At 37.2% G+C, this 24708-nt stretch overlaps 1 protein-coding gene across 4 annotated transcripts; it reads left to right on the top strand.

The window, feature by feature from the left end:
* Positions 1-462: 462 nt before the first annotated feature.
* On the top strand, positions 463-24645 carry ZBTB1 (zinc finger and BTB domain containing 1). Of its 4 annotated transcripts, none has more exons than XM_054567449.1 (3): positions 463-694; positions 14569-16483; positions 23747-24645. In XM_054567449.1, the coding sequence occupies exons 2-3, from the start codon at positions 14580-14582 to the stop codon at positions 23781-23783; spliced, it is 1941 nt and encodes a 646-aa protein (XP_054423424.1). In that variant the 5' UTR covers positions 463-694; positions 14569-14579; the 3' UTR covers positions 23784-24645. The 4 variants fall into 4 exon arrangements, with proteins under 4 accessions (XP_054423424.1, XP_054423423.1, XP_054423422.1 ...); XM_054567448.1 differs by lacking the exon at positions 23747-24645 and adding an exon at positions 20766-20904; XM_054567447.1 differs by lacking the exon at positions 23747-24645 and adding an exon at positions 13064-13134 and having other exon boundaries at positions 14569-17364.
* The last annotated feature ends 63 nt before the right edge of the window (positions 24646-24708 follow it).

Below are 24708 nucleotides of genomic sequence, written 5' to 3'. Positions count from 1 at the left end.
GGTGGGGGGAGCGTGAGGAATGGGCGACCCTGAACGCACTGGACACGTCCAGGACTGGACGAGGTTGCCGGTACCCCTAGAACGCCTGGTACATATCGCGAGGCAGGGCCCAGCTGCTGGGTCCTCCCGGGCAGGGGTCTGACATCTGGACAGTGTGGGAAAGCAGCATCTAGCCCTTGGGGAGTCGGAAGTAGCCCAGTCCCATCCAGCTGTGCAAACGAGAGGAGGAGTTCCCAAGCCTACCCTTGGGAGAGGGGCAAGAGGGGTGGTCAAGCCACCGCCGTGCCGGGCCCCCGCGGTGCGGGTTGCGCCGGTCTCCTCAGAGCCCGACGCAGAAACTTGTAACAAACAGGCGACCGCGGGTGCCCCTAGCAGCCAGCGGCGGAGTGGGTGGGCGGGCGAGAGGGAGGGGAAGGCTGGCGGACGCCGCAGCGAACTGGTGGGCAGACCCGGAGTCGCCGCGTAAGCGGGGCCGGCTCAGTGCGGTGCGGCAGGCGCGGCTGTGCGGCAGCGGAAGTCCTTTGTTGCAGCACAGTCCCTGGCAGAGCCAGAACCTCTCCGCGCAGCCCAGCCCGAGCGCCCGCGCTTCGCCGCCACTGCAGCTCGCGGCCCCGTCGCCTCCGCCCGCCTTTCCCGTGGCTGATTTGCCTTAAACTCCCTAAAATCTCCGCAACCTCGGTTCCCGCTGTGGCCGGTGAGTATTTGCCAGTTGTGGGACTATTTGCGCAACTTTGGCCCGCGCCTCAGAGCGGCGGGCCGCGGGGCCTGGCGGAGTGCGGGGTCGGAACGACGCCGACCCGTGCGGGGAGCCCGAGCGCAGCGGACACGCTGCGAAGACCCGGCTACTGGCGGCTGCCGGGCCGCCTGCTCGATCCCGCCGCCCGCCGGCGCGTCCGGTCCGCGACGTGCGGCCTCCCTCGGTCGGAGGAGAAGCCCCCGCGGAGACTAGTTCCCACATCGTTTACCTTCTTTTCCCTTTCTTTATCTACCTTTATTATTATTATTATTTTTTTAAGAGGGGGGTAGGGAAGGGAGGTGTAGACGGAAGGCGGGAGGACCCGTTTGATTGACGTGCCTAGAGCCCGCTTCTCTCAACTTACAGCTGCGGCTCCTCGGCGGGTGGGAGGGGGGAAGTGTCCCGGAGCCTGAGGCCGCAGACTTGGGCGCGCTCCGAGGGAGGAGGCGTAAGAGCCGTGCAAATTCTTGCCACGCTCTTTCCCACCCCCTCTTGCCGGCACACAAGCTTTTTGTTCAGTAGAAAGTGGTAGGTCTCGGGTTTGGGAATTTTCAGTGGAAAAGATATTTTTTCCTGGGAAAAAGTGCTTTCGCTTCCCGTGGTGGGCGCTTACTAGAAGTTCTGTTAGTGTTCGGTAAATGTGTTGGATGTAGATCGGGAGTCATTACCAGTAAAATATGTAGGCTTGGATCTTGAGCTCAGTCTCCTTCCCACTCCCCCATTCTATCTAACCAACGCGTCTGCATGATCTAAAAGGCTGACATGACATTTTCCAGATTAGGAGCGCCAGGGAGATGTTGATGAAAGTCCTTGACGTTTTCTAGAGACAGTAGGGCATTGGTATGTGTGTAGTAATATTTCTAAATCAGCGTGGTCGGCACGCGCAGATTCTCCACTGGCCTAAGTGTATTTCCATGCAGTATCACGGCAGGAAAATTATTCCAGGAAAAATTTTCCCTTTGACACTCGAACCCAAGGAGGCCCCAGGCTTTTTGAGGACACTTAGAATCAGTTTCTTGAGCTGAAGTTCAAGCCATTCTGGAACAGAGTTGGTGAAGGATGCAGTTCTTGGGATAATATCAAAGCAATCACCGTTTTCTCCTTTGAAACAGTGAAATTAGGTCTGTGAAACTTTGTCAGTGCAAATGGATATGATGAGAATTGGGATACAAAAAAAAAAAAGAGATGAAACTTGACAGAGAACTGGCCGTCAGAACCTCAAAACTTTTCTTTTGAATCACTTGCTGGATAGCTGATGTAGTCTTAATAGCTAAACAGCTTTGGGATAGATAGTAGCTTCATCATCTTAAACAGAGAAAATTGAAACATAGTGGAGATGAAGTGCTTTTCCAAAGATTAATAAAGACAGCCTGCAGTAGAGCTTTCAAATAACATCTTATACTCATTTAAAAAGTTTTCTCTATTACTACCAAATTTTCATCTTATAGAATAACTGAGGTTGAGCGGTCTTTCCTGGAGCCTTTCTCTTCTCACTCCAATATAGTGGCCTCCTTTGGGGTGGAGGTGTGGGCGAGCTAGTGCATCATTGTCAGAGAAAAGAGAAACCATGTCTAACCAGGACCTTAGTAAAGCATGAACAACACAGTCTCAGCCACTGGTTTTTGACCTTGTGTTTTGATTTTACTTTTATACTTAAATTTTTGTACTATAGCACCATTTCACATTCGAATGTGCAGGAGAAAAGTGCTTACTTTCAGGCTTCTCCTTCATCTAGGAAAAAGTGCTAAGCCTTTGCTATTAACTTTTTGTCCAAAAGGGAAGGAAACCATTTGGGATAAAATACGGAAAATTTTCCATAGCTTTTTTTATTAAGCTACAAATCTGTTGTCTTCCCCAAAAACCGAGGTATATTTGAGAAACAATTTCTTGAGAGGTCACTTTGGTCTCTATAGGATGTTTTCTCCTGATAGTTTCTTCTTGTGCTAGTATTTCTTACCATAAAATATTGAAATTATCTTGTTATTTATTCTTATATTCAATTTTTTAAGAAGATTTTATTTATTTTTTAGAGAGAGGGGAGGAAGGGAGAAATACATGAACGTGTGAGAGAAACATCAACTGATTGCCTCTTGCACGCCCCCACCTGGGGACCTGATGGGCCTGCAACCCTGACAGGAGCGCAGGAATTAAACCAGCACCTTTCTGTTCCTAAGCAGACGCTCAATCCTTGAGCCATACCAGCCAGGGCAATTCTTATATTCTTATGTGAACCAAATTAAAGGTGATTCATGCCCCCCCCTTTTTTTTTTCTCAAAATGGAAATACTTTATTATAAAATCCATGCTCTTTATAAAAATTCAACCTACATAAAATATAAAGATGAAAGTCACTCTGACTCCCACTCCCCAGAGATAATCACTGTTAACAGTCAATTCCTTGTGTAAAATGAGAGAAGGCAAGATTTGATTGTAAGTGTGCTGTTGTGCATGCCTCACTCTGCCTGGGGATGGCCTGTCAGATGATTCATGGGTTTATGTTCTTTGTTCACCTCTCAGGTTGGTGAGCATTGACCAGGTAGAGGAAAGGGAAATGTTTTGCATTGGGCTGATTTGAAATTCTGGGATTAAGTAACAGATGTGAGAGATTAAATATAACAGGGCTGCTATTTTAGGTCTGTCCTAATGAAGTACTTACTGTACCTTGGTGGGCTAATGCTAGTTCTCACACTGTTTTAATATTGATGGCCAGCCTCTCATGGGTTGATTTATACCAGCCAAACTCCTTGAAACAAAATAAAAACCTCAAATGGTAGAGAGTATCATAATTTATAGTTGGGAAGGAGTGGGTGAACTTGCCATGAAGACCACTGCCAAGATATTCCTGTGCTGATGTAGGATGAGGGGTTCCTATATCCAGAGGTAGCATGCCAAGCATCAAGGAGAGAAAATTAGAGGAAAGACAGGGATTAATGACTGTGGTTTTCAGATGTGCCATGGAAGGAGGTAGTACATATTTAAGATAGATTTCTAACTATATTTATATTGTGGCTTGTACAGTAACTACAAGCGATCTTAGTGAAAGTGCAGAATCACTCATTACTTAACCTGGTATATTCAAGAAGAATGAGCTGTGAAGTAGTTGATGATACTTTGAAAACAAAGCCCCCAAATAGTACATAGACTTTGTTTTATTTATTTTTAGAGAGAGAAGGGAAGGAAACAGCGAGGGAGAGAAACATCAATATGTGGTTGCTTCTCGCGTGCCCCCAGCTGGGGAACTGGCCTACAACCTAGGCTTGTGCCCTGACTGGGAATCGAACCAGTGACCCTTTGGTTCACAGGCAGGGCACTCAATCCACTGAGCCACACCAGCCGGGACAGTACATAGATATTTAATCACAACACTGGTTATTTGAGGATGCTGGGGATATGCATGTTTTTTACACTGCTCTACTTTGTTTAAAATGATTTTCAAAATAAAATTGGAAAATTAAAGAGGTAAATCACCAAGCAGAGTTTGTTTGTTGTCTGAGATGTATGTAATCCTTTTGAGAGAACACTGAAGAGCTCTACCCTCTGTTAAATTTTTAGTAGTAGGTAAGGGCTTTCCCTCATGGGCAGTGGGAGTCAGCAGATGGAAGAGGAGGTGGGGAAGGGGTAGGCATTCTGCTTGCCATTTGGGTCAGTATGAGAATAGGGTGACTCTGGGAGGCCTAGAATGTTCATTCCAAAGGGGCACTTGAGTTAATTGTCATTGCTAGAGTGTTGTCTCGTTTATAAAAACAAGCCTAGGGCTCTGAATCAAAAGATAGTTTGAGACTCGTCTTCTAATTACAGTATGAGCATTTGATATCAACCACTGAACTGTTCCCTCATTTACAAAATGAAGTTAATAAAAATACCTACCTCAGGGTTGTGAGAATCAGTTGTATACTGTATGGGAAATTCCTTTGTAAGTTTTTGGCTACTACAGGGTAGGGCAAAAGTAGCTTTACAGTTCATATGGGAAAATAATACAATAATTAATAAGTAATAATACAAGACAGGTAGCTCAGTTGGTTAAAGCATCATCCCTATTTGCCAAGGTTGTGGTTTTGATGCCTGGTCAGGGCACACAAAAGAAGCAGCCAACCAATGAATGCATAAGTGAAACAACAAATCGATGTTTCTGTCTCTCTAAAAATTTTTTTAAAAGTATGCTATAAATAAATAATACAAGAATAAACTGTTTCACATACAACTCGGCCCCCACCTTTTATATAAAAGTTGCCATGATTTAAATAATGAGAGGGAAAAAGATGAGCAAAATAAAACTTATCTACTTCAACATTTATTTATTCAAAAACTGATCAAACATAAACCAAATATCAGGCAACTGTTAGAGGTTCAGGGACACAGTGATGATTAAGACAGTGCCCTAATCTCAAGGAATTTACAGCAAAGCAGGAAAGCCACATAATTATAATCCCCTGCCATAAGTGTGGTGATAGATATAGCATCCCACATTGGATGATACTTTATTTGTCACCCTGTAGTGGTAGGTACAGGCTGTTTTAGAAGCACAGAAAAGGGGCATCTGCCTTACTCTGGGATCAGAAAAAAACTTCCTAAAGAGAATGAACTGGACATCAAAAAAGTTCTAAGCAAAGGGAATAGCATGTGTGAAAGCATGATGGCTTTGCTGTATTAGGTGCTTTAGGAAGAGGGTGAGTCTTAATTCTTAAATAGATTTAAGGCTTAAAAATGTAGTTAAGCTTCTTAGAATGGGCATACTTTTTGTGATACCCTTTATTTGTTTCATTTCATTGACTTAATTAGATAAAAATGTGAAGTTTTCAGGGTTTTGGTTAGAATTAAACATTTAAAAAATAAGCTATAAAATTGGAAGCAATACAATTAAAAACTGTATTGTGTATCTGCTGAAAGAAGGAAATGGGTAGGCCTTCCCAACGTCATTGAGCTCCCTCACCAGTTACTCATTCAGCAGCTTTTACTGAATACATGTATGTTGCTGAGAAAAAGCTTACCTTGCCTTCAAGTTGCTTATAATCTGGAGGGGAGACCGACACATAGAAAATTGTGGTAGCTGATTCTTATTTAGCACTTTTAACTGTGTGACAGACATTGCCTTACAGTAAGTCTAAAGATTACCATCCCTGTTTCAGATGAGAATTGAGGCATAGGTTGGTGAAGCAACCTGCTTAGGGTCACACCTAACAAGTGGCAGAGCCAGAATTTGAACCCAGGCTTTAATACCCACTTTATGTTGCTGTTCTGATGATTGAAGTAAGTGTAATAAATACAAAATGAGATAAAACAGAGTAATATCAAAACCTAAAAGAGTGGGAGAAAGAGGTGTTGTTACAGAAGGCTTTCTGGAGGAGGTGATAAACTGATCATTAAATGATATATGGGAGATTCAGACAGAACTAATCAGTATGACTAAAAACAGACATAAAAAAATACATGAAGAAATGGGGGGTGCTGGGGAAAGAAGCAGTTTTATGTTTGTCTTTTGTGCTTGAACATGAAATTTGAAGCAGGAAGTAGCCAAAGAAGACTAGATGGGTGGGCGAAGAAGGCTTTGTATGCCTTGCTAAGGAGTTCATACTTTAGCCTGAGGATATGTGAAGGGAACTATAGAGGGTTTAAGCAGAAGAATGATAGGGTCTGATTTTCTTCTTGAGTCCTCTGAGGGTGAGGGACCAGTTAAGGAGCCTGTTGTAATAACTCAGGAGTGATTATAGAGGCCTAAGGAATTCAGAGAAGGTAGGGATGGAATAGAAACAGATCTGAGAAGTATTTAATGAGAAAAACTGGCAAGACTTAATTATGAGGAAGGAGTCCCAGGTGACTTGGAACTAGCTTGGGTGATTAGTGTGTAGTGGTGTCAGCTAAGATAGAGAGTACTGGTGGAAGAGCAGTTTTAGGTGGGTCCCAGAGTCACAGAGTGAGTACTTTGGAATAGGTAGAAGTTCCACAAAGTGAACTTTAGGAATACAAAGGCTGCGTCCAAAAAGGGCCTTTCTGAAGCTGGTTTTGCTAAGAAGCTTACTGTTCACACAATGCCCTCTGGTGGTCAGAAGGGGCCATGTTGTTTCTTTAGAATAAACTAATCAAAATATTAAAACTTGGATTAAATACTTTTCTTCCTCCACTCTTGGAGGGAAAGAGGAATATTCCAGAAGCCTCAATGTTCCCTTTACTCTCTGTGTGGATTAATTAATTTCCTAGACCCATAATGCAGCTGAACTACAGAAACACCCCACTCACAAGGAATCGAGTACCCTGGGCTGGGGCAAAAGGCTAATGCAATTTGTTGCTTATCGGCAATTAAAATAGATGAAACAAAGTGCAGGAGTTAAAACTTTATCTTACTCACAGGACATTTTCCTGTGTTCTCACAGAAAATTATTTATTCAGTAGATTCAGTTTTGATAAATTTTTGTCTTAATTTTATAACCCATAAGAGATTGAAATGGTGGGCAGCAAGAGTTCAGCACACCTTTTAGAAATGACAGCAGTTGGCTTGACACACATGGAGACAAAAAAATACCCAAGAAACCACAATCTCCACAAGCATAATAGTCTCAGGCTGTTTTGTTAGGTGTAAACAACCCTTGAAAATTTGAATATCTCCTGTATTTCAATAAAGCATAATTGATGCAGAGGAGAAAGCAGGCAACCTAGTGTGCTGAACTTGGGAGCTGCAGTTAGAATAGTAGGAAGAGCCGTAGACTAGGATTAAGGAGACCAAGATCCTATCCTGCCAGCCACCAAAATTAGATGTGACTTTAAACGTATCACTTAACCTTGAAACACCTCAGTTTGTTTTCTCCACAAAGGAGCAGGTTGAACTTTTGATCACTTCATAAAATTCTATGAACTGTGTTCACAATGATAACATATTTAAGAAAATTTTATTATGCTTGGATTGAAAAGACAAGTTTTGTTGTCTCTAATTTATACAAGAGTCCTATAAAAAGTATGATTATCTGTATTTTATAGATGAGAAAAGTAGGTTTAGAAGGGAAAAATGTTTAGTTGTAGAGCCGGTATTAATATCCATTGGCGTCTGCTTCCTGGGCTCTTAGTTAATACTTTCATTTAACAAGCCTACATTAAGAGCCAGCCATGTGGAAAGAGTGTGCTAGGCACGGAACAAACGCAAAGGCCATCATGCCTCATCCTCATCCTTGAGAGTTCAGTTAGGCACAGCTGTACAGTACCTTCGTTAGTGCTAATGACATAAATGATATGACAGCACAAGATGGTTTTTAAAGATTTTAGCATGTGAGCATAGAACCCAGCCACCATTTATAGCATTGTTTCTATGGAAATATGTGTTTCAAGTTCCAAATAACTAATTTAAAAATAAAGTTTTAGAATCATAACTCAATTATAATTTCAAAACTTCCAGTATTGCCCGAGCTGGGTAGCTCAGTTGATTAGAGCATTCTCCCGATACACCAAGGTTGCAAGTTCAGTCCTGGTCAGGGTGCATACAAAAGTCAGCCAATGAATGCATAAATGAATGCAATAACAAATCTACTTTTCTCTCTCCTTTCCTCTCAAATCTGTCCAATTAATTTTTTTCAAAAAAGAACTTCCTATACTAAGTACTGAGTGTATAGTCTAGTAACAAGTCAGAATGCCTGCTCTAAAAAGTGAATAAAATTTTCTAAACTTGACAATGCCTGTCAGTCTGTCATTTAAGTGCCTTGAAGTGAAACCTTGTATCTTTGGGAGCCTCTACAACTGGTTCTTCCTGGAAATCTCTAGGGAAAAACCTAGAGAATTTAATTAAAGTTAAATTTAGAAATTGGATTGCATACCTTAGAAAATGGCATTCTAGGGAAAAATTTTACTGAGGTGACTTCATTTTTATAGGTGGCAAAATTGTTAAGGCCATGATCTCAGACTGAAGAGTCATATTGCATGTATTCTAATCTTACCAAATCCTCTATAGCTTTAGGAAAGTTATATAATATTGTGTGCCTCTGTTTTCTTATTTGAAAAATGGGTCTTAAAACATCACCTCCTTTTTAGGGTTTGTTATAAGGATTAAATAATACAATTACGCACATATTTACATGTATATATACTATAAATAATACATATGATATGCACACACATTTTCTTAGACTAGACCCTAATACAGTGATAGTAAGGCCAGTAAAACAAATCTTCCTTCCCTTCCATCACATATTCAAACTTTGTTTTTGCTGCTGTTTACTTCTCCCTAATTCTTCACATAGACAAATACAGATTACTGAAATGCCTTTCCCTTTTTCTTTTTTTAAGTATATTTTATTGATTATGCTATTACAGTTGTTCCATTTTTTTCTCCCTTTTCTCCCTCTCCTCCCTACACTCTGCTTTCTCTTTTTCTTTACTCATTCATCAAGACTTCACTTAAATCCTATATCCTTCCTAAAACGTACAAAACTCCTCTTGAACTTTATTCAATATAGGTTAGTGCTTAATTATTCTCAGATTGTTTCTTGATTTAAAATTTAATCCCTTATATGTAATTAGCTCTGTCGTATACCATCCTTCACCCTCTACTTCAGTGCTCTATGCAGCATAAGGACTATTGTAGGTGTTCAATACATTCTTATACTCTGAATTATAAACATGAGAGAATCCTTTCATTATATTTCAGGCTTCTTTAAAAGCTAATCTATAGCTCTCAAATCCGTGTACATATTCAATAAGACATAGAAATACATACAAGGAAATGAATATATGTATATACATACACACACACACACACACACACACACACGTTTAAAGGTCCAGAGGTAATTTTTAGTAGTCCAGAGACCAGCATGCTGAATGAGTCTGATGCTAGGCTCTGCTGTAGACTCACTGAGGCAGTACAAATCGTCCTCAGGGGCCTCCTTGGTAATGCAAGTTTGACGCAAATTAGAGAGTGATTATTTGCCTTAAAGACAGGGTCAACTCCATAGGTTTTTTTTTTTTTTAAAGTTACTTCTTCATCCACTTTTATATGCTTATTTTTAGACCCTTAAATTATCACCTGCTTAAGGCTAGGTCAAAAGGACACCCAGCAAAACTTTTTCCAACTTTAGAGATTTAGCAGTGAAGGAAAAGTATTTCTGAAATCTTACTATGTCAGTGAGAATTTACTAAAATAGCTTACACAGTACAATTAAGGGAAGATGTCTACTGAATAAGATTAGGTGCAAATATATGGATAGAATCATATTACAGATAGAGCTGAGATGGGGGTAGTCACAAGTGCAAGAGCACCTGGCCAATAAGCCCTGTGTTAAGGACTCATGCACCATCCTTGTATTCTTTGAGAAGGGCATACTGCCTAGTACAAAGGAATATCCAGTGACTACTGTACAGTGGTTAGTACCCATCTGGGTAGTCAGGAGTCCTAGTACCTACTTTACCAGTTAACTATATACCTTTGATACTTTATTCAACAGCCATAGATCTTTGCTCTTCTATGAAATAAGAATTGGGACTAGATTAGATCTCTTTATGTTGTGAAAGTCTGTGAATATCTAAATTGCGTAATGTGCTTGGTGGCAGTTTTTTAAATTTAACATGAGCTGGTAAACTTTCTCAAACTAAATTTTTAAAAATCCAGTGTAAAAATTTTGCATTGTGTAACTCCTTATTCTTCTTGGAGAACTGCATGCGCACTGGGTGTCCTATCCTTAGGCGACCCTTTGTCTTTAGATCTCATTTGAAGTTTCTGCTCTCAGTCCCATGCCCTTGGCTTCTAGCTGTAATAAATTTATTCCACCAGTGATGAAGCTAGTGACACAAACTAAAGCAACCACTGATTTCAGTTACAAACACAAGGACAACTGAAATATAATAATCCTTTTATTCAAAACTGTTTACAAGCTTTACTATAACAAAGTTTACTAAGTTATTTTAGTAGCATTATTAAGGATATCAAAATCTTGAAAAGAGCAAACTTCTTTTGGAATTTGAAATTTATTCAATAAAATTTTAATGCAAAAATTATTCTCAAGAGATAAGCTTAAAGTCTCACAGGAATTTAGATCCCTTACCCTGTACTCTCCCCCTCCCCTTTTTTTTTGGTGTTAAGCATTCTTAAAGCTTTTCCGAAGGAGGTATAACGTGAACAGAATTGCTGGTACTGATATGTGAATGATTGCTATTAAAAGTCAGTCTACCTAAAATTATTCTTACTCAGAACTTGGATATTTGCATAATGACATTGATGAAACTACGGTTCTAGGTCAGCCTTGAAGCAGTAGTATTAGCATTAATTTTAGACAGTACTTTTTCAGTTTCCGGCTCTATGATAGGAAGATTGAAATAGACATACGGAGGCAGTGAGCTTCATACACAGGCCTGTCTGACCTGGAGCCCTTGTTCTTTCCACCACAGCACAATGCCTTCTTCCACAGAGTAGACACTTTACTGAGTACATGTTGAATGAAGTCACTAACCTAGAGAAAGTCAGAATTCTCGTGCATAATGTATCCTTGAGATTACAGAATACCTGTGCTATTGCTTACTCTCAGTACTTTATACAGTATCTGGTATACTAACATATTCAATAAATATTTGTTGAATTAATAAGCATACATTGTAGCGCTATTGATGCTCTTATTTGTTTTAGTGTTTTGTTTGTGTTAACAGAATGTATGCATTTTCACTAATTGAATTGATTGCAACTGTAGCTACAGGTGTGCCTGTCATCTTGGTCTTCTATATAGTTGCATTAATTTTGGTTGCTGACCATAAACCTGCTTTTCATTTAAATTTGAAAAGTCCTTGGGACCTTTAGGCTCTTCCTGTCATTTCAAGCACAGGATATTTAAAACATGAAAGTTATTACAGATTAACTGTTGACTTCTGTGCTACTAGACTTCTGTTTGGAAGGAAACTAAGGCTATCTAGTCAAACTTAACTCCTGATAGTTAATATAAGCATCACAATCATACACTTGTCACAGTTACTTCCATTAATTATTACATACCAAGCACTGTACATTGTATACATTGCTTCTATGAATCCTCATGTTTGATTATTACTATCCCCACTTTAACAGTTCAGGAAACTTGCAGTCAGTGAGAATAAAAGTTACCCAAGGCAGCAAATGCTAGATTGGAACTCAGATCTATCTGATCCAAAGCCTGTCCCCTTTTCACCATACCATACAGTCCTCAACAACATTTGTCCTTGCTTCCCCACAGGGCATTCATTATCCTTTGGACGAGTTTGTTCCATTTTAAACAACTCCTATTACTGGAGTTTTTGGGTTTTTTTTGAGACAATAGCCATCCCTCTGCCTTTTTCTCTTTGATTTATTATTCATTAAAAGTCTTTTTGAATTCTACAAAAATGCCTAGAGACCTAGAAATCTCATCCTATATAAAGTCAATTTGGGGTTACACTTTTCTCATTTTCTTCTACAATTTTCATTCATAAATACAGTTTTTAAAGATTGCCTGACAGTGAATTTTAGGATGTAGATTCATCTTGGTTGACTAGCAATTCCCTTATTACCAGGCATTTCAAATTATAAATAACACATTGATGAAAACCTATGTACACAAATTGCTTTTTGTATTTAGGTACATACTGAACACGATTCCTCACAGTTTGGGCGTAGATACCTGAGTCACAAAAGGTTGAAATATTGTACCTACTTGAAATACCGGATCTAGCTTATAGAAAAGGCACAGTGATTGAAATTTCAAGAAGGCAGTAGTTCTCATTATAAGCCACCTTCATTTCACCAGTGTGTTTCAACAGTAGTTTCACATGCACCCCTGGCTGTGCAACTCTATCTTTAGGCAGGAAAAAGGGGGCAGGATGAGTCTTTAGGTAGTAGGGAAAAGGGAAGGAGTATGTAATCCACATGTGATTTGTGACAAACAGATTTAAAAGCATGTGAAGTAAGTAAACTTAAAGACTTCCTTAACTACTATAAGGATTGAAGTATTTGGAAACTGAGGAGTGAGCATTTTACTTCTCTGAAGAGCTTGTTAAATGTTTTTATGTTCAAATTGTGTAGAAACTTGTTTTTCGGTAAACAAATTCTGAAGTTTTATGTATACAGATTAAAAATTGAGGCTGAAATTGGATCTTATTTTAGCTGTGTGATATCATAGGTGGGACTTCTAGTGCTTTTAATATTTTCCTCTCCTTTTTAACCCAAAGTCAACTCCCTACATTAAAAGTACTTATGTCTATCATATGTTGTTAAGTGAAAAAAACTAGTTGCAGAAAGTACTATATTATGATAGCATTTAGGTTTAAAAAACAAATACACTACTTAAACCAAAATTATGTGCCTGGCACATAGTAGGTACTCAATATTTGTTGACTCTGTATGTATCCGTAGAAACTGATCTGAAGATATACAATCCAGAGTGTTTGGAGAGGTTACCTCTGGGAAGAGGTATGCAGCCTAAGGTGTGTTTTTATTTTATATACTTTTATGTTTGAATTTTTTTCAGTGAGCATGTGTTACTTTTGTATAGTTTTTTTAAACAATCAAAAAAATTAAGAAAAATTTACAATCTATAGATAAACACCTTCTTCCCAAATAGGCCCACTGCTTCTTTATGCCCTAAAGTGTATGCCAAGCAATGAAAGACAGCTATATTCTAACTCTACAGAATTATTACTCCTATATAATGAGAAAGAAAGCTGTGATCAAACTTATTTTCTTGGTGCCATTTCCATGTAATTTAATAAAAATAATTTTAGAAAATTTTTCTAAGGAAATTTTCAAACATACAAAATAGAATTATAACTGTCTCCCAGCTTCAGTAGTTATCAGTACATGACCTGTCTTGCATCATCTATACAAGCCCTTAACCCACTGTATTATTTTCAAGCATATTTTAGATATATCATTTCATCTATAAACAAGTCAGTATGTATATGTAAAAGATAAGGGCTATTTTTTTTTATCAAAACGGAAATGTCCTTATCATATTTAAAAATGGGCAATAATTTCTTTATATCCATCATCTAAGAAGTTTTTAATATTCAAGTTACTATTTTATTTACTTTCATTGTTTATATACTTTAAGTACTTTTATTTTTTAAAAAAGATTTTCTTTATTTATTTTTAGAGAGAGGGGGAGGGAGGAAGAGAGGGAGAGAAACATTGATGTGCAAGACATACACCAGTCGGTTGCCTCTCACACGCCTCCAGCTGGGGACCTGGCCTGCAACCCAGGCATGTGCCCTGACAGGGAATTGAGCTGGTGATCTTTAATTTTGCAGGCCAGTGCTCAATCCACTGAGCCACACCAGCCAGGGCATATATACTTTGAGTACTTTTAAACTTGTTATCTTTTTTCCTTTAAAATTTAATATACATTTCCCCCCATAGAGTTGTAATGAAACCAAAATGATGATATTTTGCTTGTGATACCTTTGCTTGTATTTCTTAAAATCAAAATGAGTAGTTCGAATAAATGGCTGGGTATCTTCAAATTTAAAAAATGATTCATCCCTGGCTGGTGTGGCTCAGTGGATTGAATGCCGGCCTGTGAACTGAAAAGTCACTCGTTTGGTTCCCAGTCAGGGCACGTGCCTGGGTTGTGGACCAGGTTCCAGTTGCGGGCATGAGAGAGGCAACCCATCAATGTATCTCTCAGACATCCATGTTTCTCTCCCTCTCTTTCTCCCTTCCTTCCCTTCTCTCTAAAAAATAAATAAATTTTTTTTAAAAAAATGATTCAGGTATATATTACTGACTTTTGCTACATTGGAAGGGAAGACTGTTCATACCTTGATTATAATAGCAAAGTTACAAATCATGATCAAAATTATTCTTTTGTTGAAGCGCTTTTCTGATATCTTGTCTGACTGTAATATTTTTGTTTTACTTAGGTCTCTAATTAATGAAGATGGCAAAGCCCAGCCACAGCAGCTACGTTCTTCAGCAGCTAAACAACCAAAGGGAATGGGGCTTTCTCTGTGACTGCTGTATTGCAATTGATGACATTTACTTTCAAGCGCACAAAGCTGTTCTAGCTGCTTGTAGCTCCTATTTTAGAATGTTTTTCATGAACCATCAGCATAGTACTGCACAACTGAATCTCAGCAACATGAAAATTAGTGCTGAGTGTTTTGATCTCATTTTGCAATTTATGTATTTAGGGAAAATTATGACAGCTCCCTCCAGTTTTGAGCAGTTTAAAGTGGCAATGAATTACCTACAGCTGTACAATGTTCCTGACTGCTTGGAAGACATACAGGATGCAGATTGTTCTAGTTCAAAATGCTCATCTTCTGCTTCTAGCAAACAGAACAGCAAAATGATATTTGGGGTAAGAATGTATGAAGATACTGTGGCTAGAAATGGCAATGAAGCCAATAGGTGGTGTGCAGAGCCAAGTTCAACAGTTAATACACCACATAACAGAGAGCCTGATGAAGAGTCTTTACAATTGGGTAATTTTCCTGAACCACTATTTGATGTATGTAAAAAAAGCTCTGTGTCCAAATTATCTACTCCAAAAGAACGTGTGTCACGACGCTTTGGACGAAGTTTTACCTGTGATAGTTGTGGATTTGGCTTTAGCTGTGAAAAATTATTAGATGAGCATGTGCTAACCTGTACTAACAGACATTCGTATCAAAACACGAGATCCTATCACAGAATAGTAGATGTTCGAGATGGAAAAGACAGTAGTATCAAGGCTGAATTTGGTGAAAAGGATTCTCCTAAGACATTTTCTGCACAGACAGACAAATATAGAGGAGACACAAGCCAGGCTGCTGATGATTCGACTTCAACCACTGGAAGCAGAAAGAGTAGCACAGTGGAGTCTGAACTAGCCAGTGAAGAAAAAAGCAGAGCTGCTGAGAGGAAAAGAATCATTATCAAGATGGAGCCAGAAGATATTCCTACAGATGAACTGAAAGACTTTAACATTATTAAAGTTACTGATAAAGATTGTAATGAATCCACTGACAACGATGAATTAGAAGATGAACCTGAAGAGCCTTTTTATAGATACTATGTTGAAGAAGATGTGAGTATTAAAAAAAGTGGTAGGAAAACGCTAAAACCTCGGATGTCAATAAATGCTGATGAAAGAGGTGGTTTAGAAAATATGAGGGCTCCTAACAACAGCAGTCCAGTACAAGAAGATACTGAAAATGCATCTTGTGAGCTGTGTGGACTCACAATAACTGAGGAGGACCTGTCATCTCATTATTTAGCCAAACACATTGAAAATATCTGTGCATGTGGTAAATGTGGACAAATACTTGTGAAGGGTAGACAACTTCAGGAACATGCTCAAAGATGTGGAGAACCCCAAGATCTGACAATGAATGGGTTAGGAAATACTGAGGAGAAAATGGACATGGAAGAGAATCCTGATGAGCAGTCTGAAATAAGAGATATGTTTGTTGAAATGTTGGATGATTTTAGGGACAATCACTTCCAGATAAACAGTATCCAAAAAAAGCAGTTATTTAAACATTCTGCCTGTCCTTTTCGGTGTCCTAATTGTGGCCAGCGTTTTGAAACTGAAAATCTAGTGGTTGAACATATGTCTAGCTGCCTAGAACAAGATATGTTTAAGAGTGCCATCATGGAAGAAAATGAAAGAGATCACAGACGAAAGCATTTTTGTAATCTGTGTGGAAAAGGATTTTATCAGCGGTGTCACCTAAGAGAACACTATACTGTTCATACGAAGGAAAAACAGTTTGTGTGCCAGACATGTGGAAAGCAGTTTTTAAGAGAACGTCAGTTGCGACTGCACAATGATATGCACAAAGGCATGGCCAGGTATGTCTGTTCCATTTGTGATCAAGGAAACTTCAGAAAACATGACCATGTACGGCATATGATTTCTCATTTATCTGCTGGTGAGACTATATGCCAGGTCTGCTTTCAGATATTCCCAAATAATGAACAGTTGGAACAGCACATGGATGTTCATCTGTATACATGTGGAATATGTGGAGCAAAATTTAATTTGAGGAAAGATATGAGATCACATTATAATGCCAAGCATTTGAAAAGAACATAAGTCATTTTCTACTGTACTAATGTTTAGTTGCTAGCAGACAGAACACCAAAGCAAAGGATATGAGCTATTTAGAAATTGATTTACTAAGATGAATTGTTGAAAAAAAATTTCAAGGCCCTTTTACTTTAAGTATTTTTGTTTAGGATCTTAAGTATCTATATTTTAGGTGTTATTAAATGTTTATCATTTTTGTTTTTTCTTAATAGAATTCTTTGTTTTTAGTTTGTTTTAGCTATTATTAAAATTACTTTTAAATGTAGACTACAAGTGGTTGTTACCCCTTTCATGACTATTAAACTTTAGTTTCTTATCAATAAGGTGATGACTTCACTATTTCTATTTTTTTTAACGTTATTCTGTGAAATTTTAAATCCAACATTATTGGCCATTCCTGTTTAAATTTAAAACAATTTTTTAAAAAAGTAATTAGTTATTTGAATCTATCCCATTCACTTTTAACTTTTTTTTTTTTTCCCAAGCTAAACAGTGACTTAATCACTGTTTATTCCTCTTTCTTATCAGTGAAATTCACATTCTTATTAGGCAGGTTAGGTGCACTGAATCTAACCTTGAAAGTTGACATGGGCTCAAACTTGGCCTAAAAAGATGGATGGACCTAAGGAAATTCCTATAAATGAGTATTTTCCTATAATTGATAAAATATTATCATTTAATAATCACATTTAAAACTTATATTAAGTGTAAAACCCAATGACTTTACCCCATTTGAGAAATTTGTGGGGACAAGTCATGTTGTTTTGTGATATTAAATTTAACTATGATAGTTAATTAAAAAGACATATCTTGTATTCATTTAAAATAATTTAAAATATTCTGATTTCTAAAGTGTGTTAGTTTATCAATTATTTTTGTTTATATAAATAGATTTTAATAGTTCTCTAGGAATATGACATCTAAAGGAAAATGATTTTTCACCTTTAAAATTACATACTTTTGGAACTTTGAGATTTGAGAAAGCTGCCATGTATATTGATAAAGCTAATAAAATAAAGAAACCAATTACAAATCTGGTTGTTCTATAAAAGTAGAGTGTGCAAAAAATGTCTTGTGTTTTATACTATTTAAGATTTGAAGAAAATGTGTTGTGGCAAATTGGAGTTTATCACCATGTTTTATTATTATTTTTTCTGTAAAGGACTACAAAATTTGAGGACTATAATATAATCACAAAGCATATAAATGGAAATAGTTTATCATTTTTTTAGTTAAAGGAGCATTACTGTTAGTTGTTACTGACACAGGGTCTACATGAATTAAAACACTGGCAAACTGACCCACCAATAAATATAACTATTGAATAATATGCATTTTAATGTGAATTACTTGCATTGTAATAACCCTTCTCATAATTAAAGGGATTTTAAATAATTCCTATATTTAAAAGTATAATTTGATTATTATGAACAGCATTGCTTTTTTTACATCAAATTTTTAAGATATGCAAGTCATTTTTTGTATACAACTTGCATAAAAAGAACAGTTGAAGAGAATCGAGAGATCTATTGACTAGCACAGATTTAGTTGGCAAAGAAGTATTAGAGCACAGTGTGAGCACAGAAGTTTGTGGGGAGACCTTGAGGCGTTAAAGAACAGAAATAGTACAGAAGCTGTGCAGTATTAAAATAATGGGAAGTAGAGATGGGGGAAATACACAAAAAGATAAATGATTTTTTTTTAAAGCCGCATAGCAGAAAAAGTGATTCATCTTAGTCTTGGATACAGTAGTTTAGCAAGTAATTAAATCTGAAATGCAACTTAAAATGAAATATGCTATATACATTACTGATAGGAACCTGATAAAAGTTCTGTAACCCAGAGACCATCAGAGAATAGTGTAGAGAGATAAGATAAACCAAATTTCCAAATTACACAAATCATAGTAAACATAATTTTCTTTGGGGCTACTCTTTTACATGACCCTCATCAAAATGTACTGCAGTGGCTTTCCCACCGTTAGAGCGGGGTTCATTCTAAATACTGCCACTACTACCAATCCATTTCCTAATGGATTGTCTCTCTTCCATTAGGAAAGGGGGCTTAACTTGGTGTTTTGACATGCACTAATAGCCAACCATTAGCAAGCAAATATATAAACATTAGACATAATCTCTAATTTTACATAACAGATGTTTATAGTTTCACAAAGCCATACCTGGATGATCTTGCTTTCTCCCAGTATCATGTTACACAGAACACACACCTTTTGTTCTAGAACTAGCTACAGAACACCAAAGCAAAGGATATGAGCTATTTAGAAATTGATTTACTAAGATGAATTGTTGAAAAAAATTTCAAGGCCCTTTAAGTATTTTTGTTTAAGTATAAACAAAATAGGCCAGCATAGGCTTCTTTAAGTATAATGTACAGTTTTCCTTGTTAAGACAAAGAGTTCGTTTAAAGGCTACTTGTCTTTTAAAACCAGGAAGAATGAAAAATATCCAACACCTCTGTCTAGCCCAATTCCCTCTCATTTTTTTCTTCCCCCTCCTCTGGGGTGTAATTATAGCTCTGTAGCTTGCTATTGCTTCTTTCCTCCCAGTGCTGTGAAGACAATGAATCAAGGTTATGGAAGCTGTGTGCTCCTCCTGCCTTTATAATTTGAGCGATCAGTCTCCAATTTAAAAATGGAAGGAAAATCTAGATAGATAAGTGTGCGATCTTGTTCCTCTTTCGTCTTGAAACAGTCTTGTTTAAAAGGACTTTTGTTCTCCAGCAAGAAATTCTAGAGGAAATGGAGTTAGTGCTTCACAAGCTTGCCCCCAATTACAGTGCAACTCATATGTTTATAATTCTTTAGTAAACAGCACTAAGTGTCTCAGAGATTGATAAGGGACAACCAAGTAGCAGTAGACAAGGAATCAATCTCCTTCATATATTTGGAGAAATGCCTTATCACATAAGTAAAATTGTACATGGCTAATGTTTAATGTCTGAAGTTTGAGTACAGACAAAAATTAGAAAAAAAAGGATTCCAGGGGCTACTTATAAAAATAATAGGATTAAGGAGTTTGCTAGGGCACTCAGTACCAATTAAAAAGGAAATTAATAAACTGACCTGAAAAGTCATTTAATGCAGTTGAAGACAAAAATATGAAAAAGATGTAAAAGCTGAATAAAAAACATTTGAAATTATCTGAGATGAGTAAACATTCAAGTAATTTGATAGGTTAAAATAATTTAATTAAAATAATTCGAGCTACAGAATGCCTAATGAAACAATAACTATGAACATGCCAAGGATATGCCCAAATATTTGACATACCAACTTTTATATCCTAAAAAAATGGGAAGAGAGGCTGGTGGTAGTTGGCAATTTTTTTCTCAGCTAAAACAATACTTGTTTCTCTGAATCACTTGTTAAGGAACTTCCATATTTAATAGATCTCCAGAAAATCCCCCAAAGAACCAGTGTAATGGTTATATTGAACAAAACTTACGATTATTGTTAAAAGCTAAATCAGTACCAACCAAAAGAAAAATAACCTGTATCTGTACATGCACACATAGTTGAGAATAAAGAATTTTGGGTTTTTTTAATTAATTTTAAATGAGTTTTATGAGTTAAAATTCTTTTATTTCCATTAATCTGCTTTAATCAGTTCTTCATTTTTCCTCAATACCCCCATCTCCTATGTAACAAGTGCTTCTCAGTGATAAGTGCTACTACTCTGCAGGCGCCCTAGCATTACCAAGGCCTAGGACTCCAGGGTCCTGAAAAGTCCTCTGGGAACATATTCTTATGGAATGTCTTCTATCTTCTTAATACCTGAAGTGCAGTAAACGGGGGGTGACAGGATGAATGCCAGGGAGCTGAAGCAAATAGAGTTATATTTGGTATGAAGAAGTTGAAGCTGCAGACCATGATGGAAACCCGTGATCCATCCATCCTATGACTCTCACTAGTAATACTCGCATCTATTTAGTTAGTGCTCTTCCTACTCTGCTATATGATTTACATAATGTAATTTTAATTAATCCTCACAGCTTTACCAGGTAAGTATCATTCTGATTTTCCAGATGGGGACTGAGGTTCAGAGAGACTATTTTTTCCTGAGACCACACAGAAACTTAATACTTGAGCTGGAATTTGAACCTAGACCTATCTGATTTCTACATTCCTGTATTTAACCACTAAGCTACATACTCCACCTACCAAGAAGTACAAAGAAGGGCCTTTTCAGCCTAGGAACACATGTGATAAAGCTCCTATGAGACTCTGTGCTTCTTGTTCATCACCTGTCATCTGCGGTGCCTGGTAAGGTAGCTGGTAATAGTGGGGAAAATACATCAGTTGAAAACAAAACTTCTTATTCGAATGGGTCATTCAGAATGCTGTTTTGGAAATAAAGATTAAATACTGACATGTTTTCATTTTCCTTTATTTAAATTTAAAACCTTTAGTAATATTGTCAGCTACTTTTGGGCCTCAATTAAAAATTAATTTGAATTCAACTTACATATTTCTACATCTGTGAACTTCTCTCTCTCTCTTTTCCTTATTCCTGGCCTTATGTTTTACTTTCTCCCACCAATCCTCATTTCCTTTTACTGGTTTTCAGACTGATGAGTAACTCTAGCCATTTGAAAATATTCCCAAGAAAAATCAGACTCCTAGAATAACCAATTTCCTCTTTTTGTCTTCACAGATGATGTGGATAAAAAATTTTTCACTTCTTTGTAAAAAACAATGAAATCCCTAATAGGAATATTGTGATTGACCTGATAAAGTTTATAGAGCAATCAGTATTTGACTAAAAACAAGTTTTTTCTAGCCATTTGTGATTTACAAAAAACAAACAAACTATGGCTTTTTAGTGTAAACTGAAAAAGTCTCACTAGTGCCCTGACTGGTGTGGCTCAGTGGGTTGGGCATTGTCCTGCAAACTGAAAGGTCACTGTTCAATTCCCTGTCAGGGCACATGCCTAGGTTGCAGGCCAGGTCCCCAGCTGGGAATGAACGAGAGGCAACTGATTTATGTGTCTCTCACACGTGGATGTTTCTGTCTCTCCCTTCCCCTGTCTCTAGAAATAAATAACCCTGGTTGGTGTGACTCAGTGGACTGGGTGGCAGCCTGTGAACTGAAAAGTTGCTGGTTTGGTTCCCAGTATGCCCAGGTTGCAGTCCAGGTCCCCAGTTGGTGTGCAAGAGGCAACAGATAGATGTCTCTCACGCATTGATGTCTCCCTCCCTCTCTTTCTCCCTCCCCCTCTCTCTAAAAGTAAATAAATCTTTGAAAAAAAAATCTTCAAAACGTCTTACTCATAAAAGAAAGATAATTTCAGGATACAACAGCTGTATATCTACCCTAACCTACCAGCAAACTAACAGTTATTTAATGAATTAATGAAAGCTTCCATCTGAATCTAATTTTAACTTCATGCATCTATTGCCTGATCTCTACAGCCTATACAATACGTTTTAGTACTATGTTAAATCTATTTTAATCTGTCATCTGCCAAATTTTATTAATTTAGAATAGAAGAATGAGTAATGTCAATATAATCACTTAGGTGGCCCCTTTTCATGGCATATCAAACTCCCGGACATAATTACTTGGTACATGGGGAGAGTCTCATATTAAAACCAGATGAAATTTAGCTACTTACAAAATTACTCTGGCAAGAGGCAAAAAAATACAACGATTTAGAAAGTTGGTAAATACAGATGACAATAGCAGCTTATAAATTCATGCTAATTTTAAACCAATTTAAAATGACCTACACATTCATATGCACATGCTTACTTGACTTTAATACTAAGTTTAAATCCTATTTAAGTTGTTCCTTTATTATATGCAGGAGAACAAAATCATTGAGATTCATCAATGACAATTGTTCAGCCTTTCCATCAAAATCCACCATAGGTCACTAGGGGGCAGGACACTTAAAATTTTTCATTAGTTTACTTACAAACGAACATGGTTATGAAGATTATAACTCAGTATTTGGCTCTGAATTTAATGTATCAATGTACTAATTGCCATTATAATAAGATATTACAGGAAACTAGGATCAAAAGATTGCCAAAAAAATGTAAAGGATGTGATTTTATTTCAGAGTCAGGAATATTAATTTTGTGTGAGAAAATTTATATAACCCTCTATCCTTACCTATTTGAGAGAGGAATAGAGTTAGGTAGACAGCCTTTGAAGTCCCGAGTAAAACTTTTAAAAGTTACTATGTTGTTTTTAGTCTACTCAAAGCAATTGCTTATACCAATTAGAATCAACAGAGCTCATTTTTAGGTGAGAAATAATTCTACGCATACAGATTATGGAAGTCATCTCTTTATTCAAATGCTTATGTGTCCCCTGATTGGCGGGGGGTAGGGGGGTGGGGGGTGGATATTTTAAGAGATAATCCGTTTTTTAAAAAAATTAAGGCAAAGCGCAAAAGAATTCTACCCAGAATCGTGGGACCAGGTTAGGGGAGCAATGAATTTAGAAATTTGAAGGAAAACTGTGTGTGTTTTATTTTCATTTGCAGAGTGTATACAGTATTTATCATTTGAAGAAAACCACTTGGTGTTTCACTTTCAAATTTGTTATGTAATATGTTTGAACCAGATTTGCCATTAATAAGTTAAGGAACATTGTAAAATTATTTTTCTTTGAAGGAAAACACTTACATGCTTCTTCCCTCCCTACTTTTGTCTGCCTGTCTGACCTATTTTTTTTTATGTTACATATTTATATGCCCTACCCATTCTGGCTTAGATCATGCAAGGCAAAAAAAAAAAAGCGCCCCTACAGTTGAAGAATTATTTGAGTAATAAGAACACCTTATATTTAAAGGGTATAATGAGTTACATTGGGGAAGAAATTAAATAAATTTAAGTTCTAGGAACTACACTTCTGTTTTCATTCTTGTTCTATTAATAGTGTGCTGGCCTGATGCCAAAAGCCATGAAATTCTGATCTAAGACTTATGTTGTATCTTGTAGGGCAGTTAACTTGTAATATTATTTTTCTTGAGTTTTGTCTTTTTCTGTGTGGCAGTGGTGAAATAGGGCCTTCTAAACCTCTGGAGAAGTGAGATCTGAATTTGGAGAGGACATGGGGAAGAATCAATCTTCAACAGATAATCTTTAAGTCCAGACCCAGGAATATCAGATCTGAAGTGACACCATCTTTTCTGTCTTCCTGACAAACCTCATCAGCCCCAAAAGTTCCAGTTCCAAGCATCCAAGAAAACTCAGTAAACATCACTTTGAAATCAGTTTGTTGTGACAAAATTGATTCATGGTGACTTTCCTAGTTTTTGTGGAAAATCTGCTAAAGGAAAGTAGAATATTCATAAGACATCAGTGGGTAAAGCTACACTAAAATGAAACTATATGTTAATTATCTTCAAGAGCCCCTTCTAAAAGGCTTGCTAGGCTACTATAAATAGAGATGATCACATAAATGTGTAAACAATTTTAAACAATCTGAATCAGTTTATATATTATGAAATGCATTTAGACAATTTTAAAAATTATATAACAAAAGCTGTGTAGAGCATAAATAAAAAATGGGTACAGACAGACCCAAATTTTAACAAGATAATCTCGTTATACTTACTGTAATGTTACATTTGCTCTTCTTTATATATATGTTACAAACTTGATTATATTAATGGAGCTCCCTTTTAAATCTGTTGAAGGAAAAACAAAAGTGGTATTATTTTGTCAATAGTGGTAGATTTTCACAAATGACAACCAAAAAGAGTGTATCTTAAGACACATTATTTTCTTTTGAACTCATAGGACAGAATGGGTTTCTGTTAAACATTTATTCTCAGGATTAATGTTTCTCAGTTTTCATATTTCAAGATAAAATTCTAACTATTGAATAAAACAACAGTTAGCATATTTTTAAAGACTTTTCATGGGGAATGAAGTGTTTGGTGAAAATTTAGCCTGATTACAAATAACTTGATACATTTGCTCAGAACACATTTCTTAACTATATGAATCTTC

Source organism: Pteronotus mesoamericanus, unplaced genomic scaffold (genome assembly GCF_021234165.1).
Source record: "Pteronotus mesoamericanus isolate MK-2021 breed Mesoamerican mustached bat unplaced genomic scaffold, CSHL_Meso_final contig_182, whole genome shotgun sequence".
Lineage (NCBI taxonomy): Eukaryota > Metazoa > Chordata > Mammalia > Chiroptera > Mormoopidae > Pteronotus > Pteronotus mesoamericanus.
This window is presented reverse-complemented; position numbering and strand designations above follow the sequence as displayed.

Coding starts and splice junctions, on each gene's coding strand:
- ZBTB1 (XM_054567446.1), top strand. CDS start 14,580: ATGAAGATGGCAAAGCCCAGCCACAGCAGCTACGTTCTTCAGCAGCTA.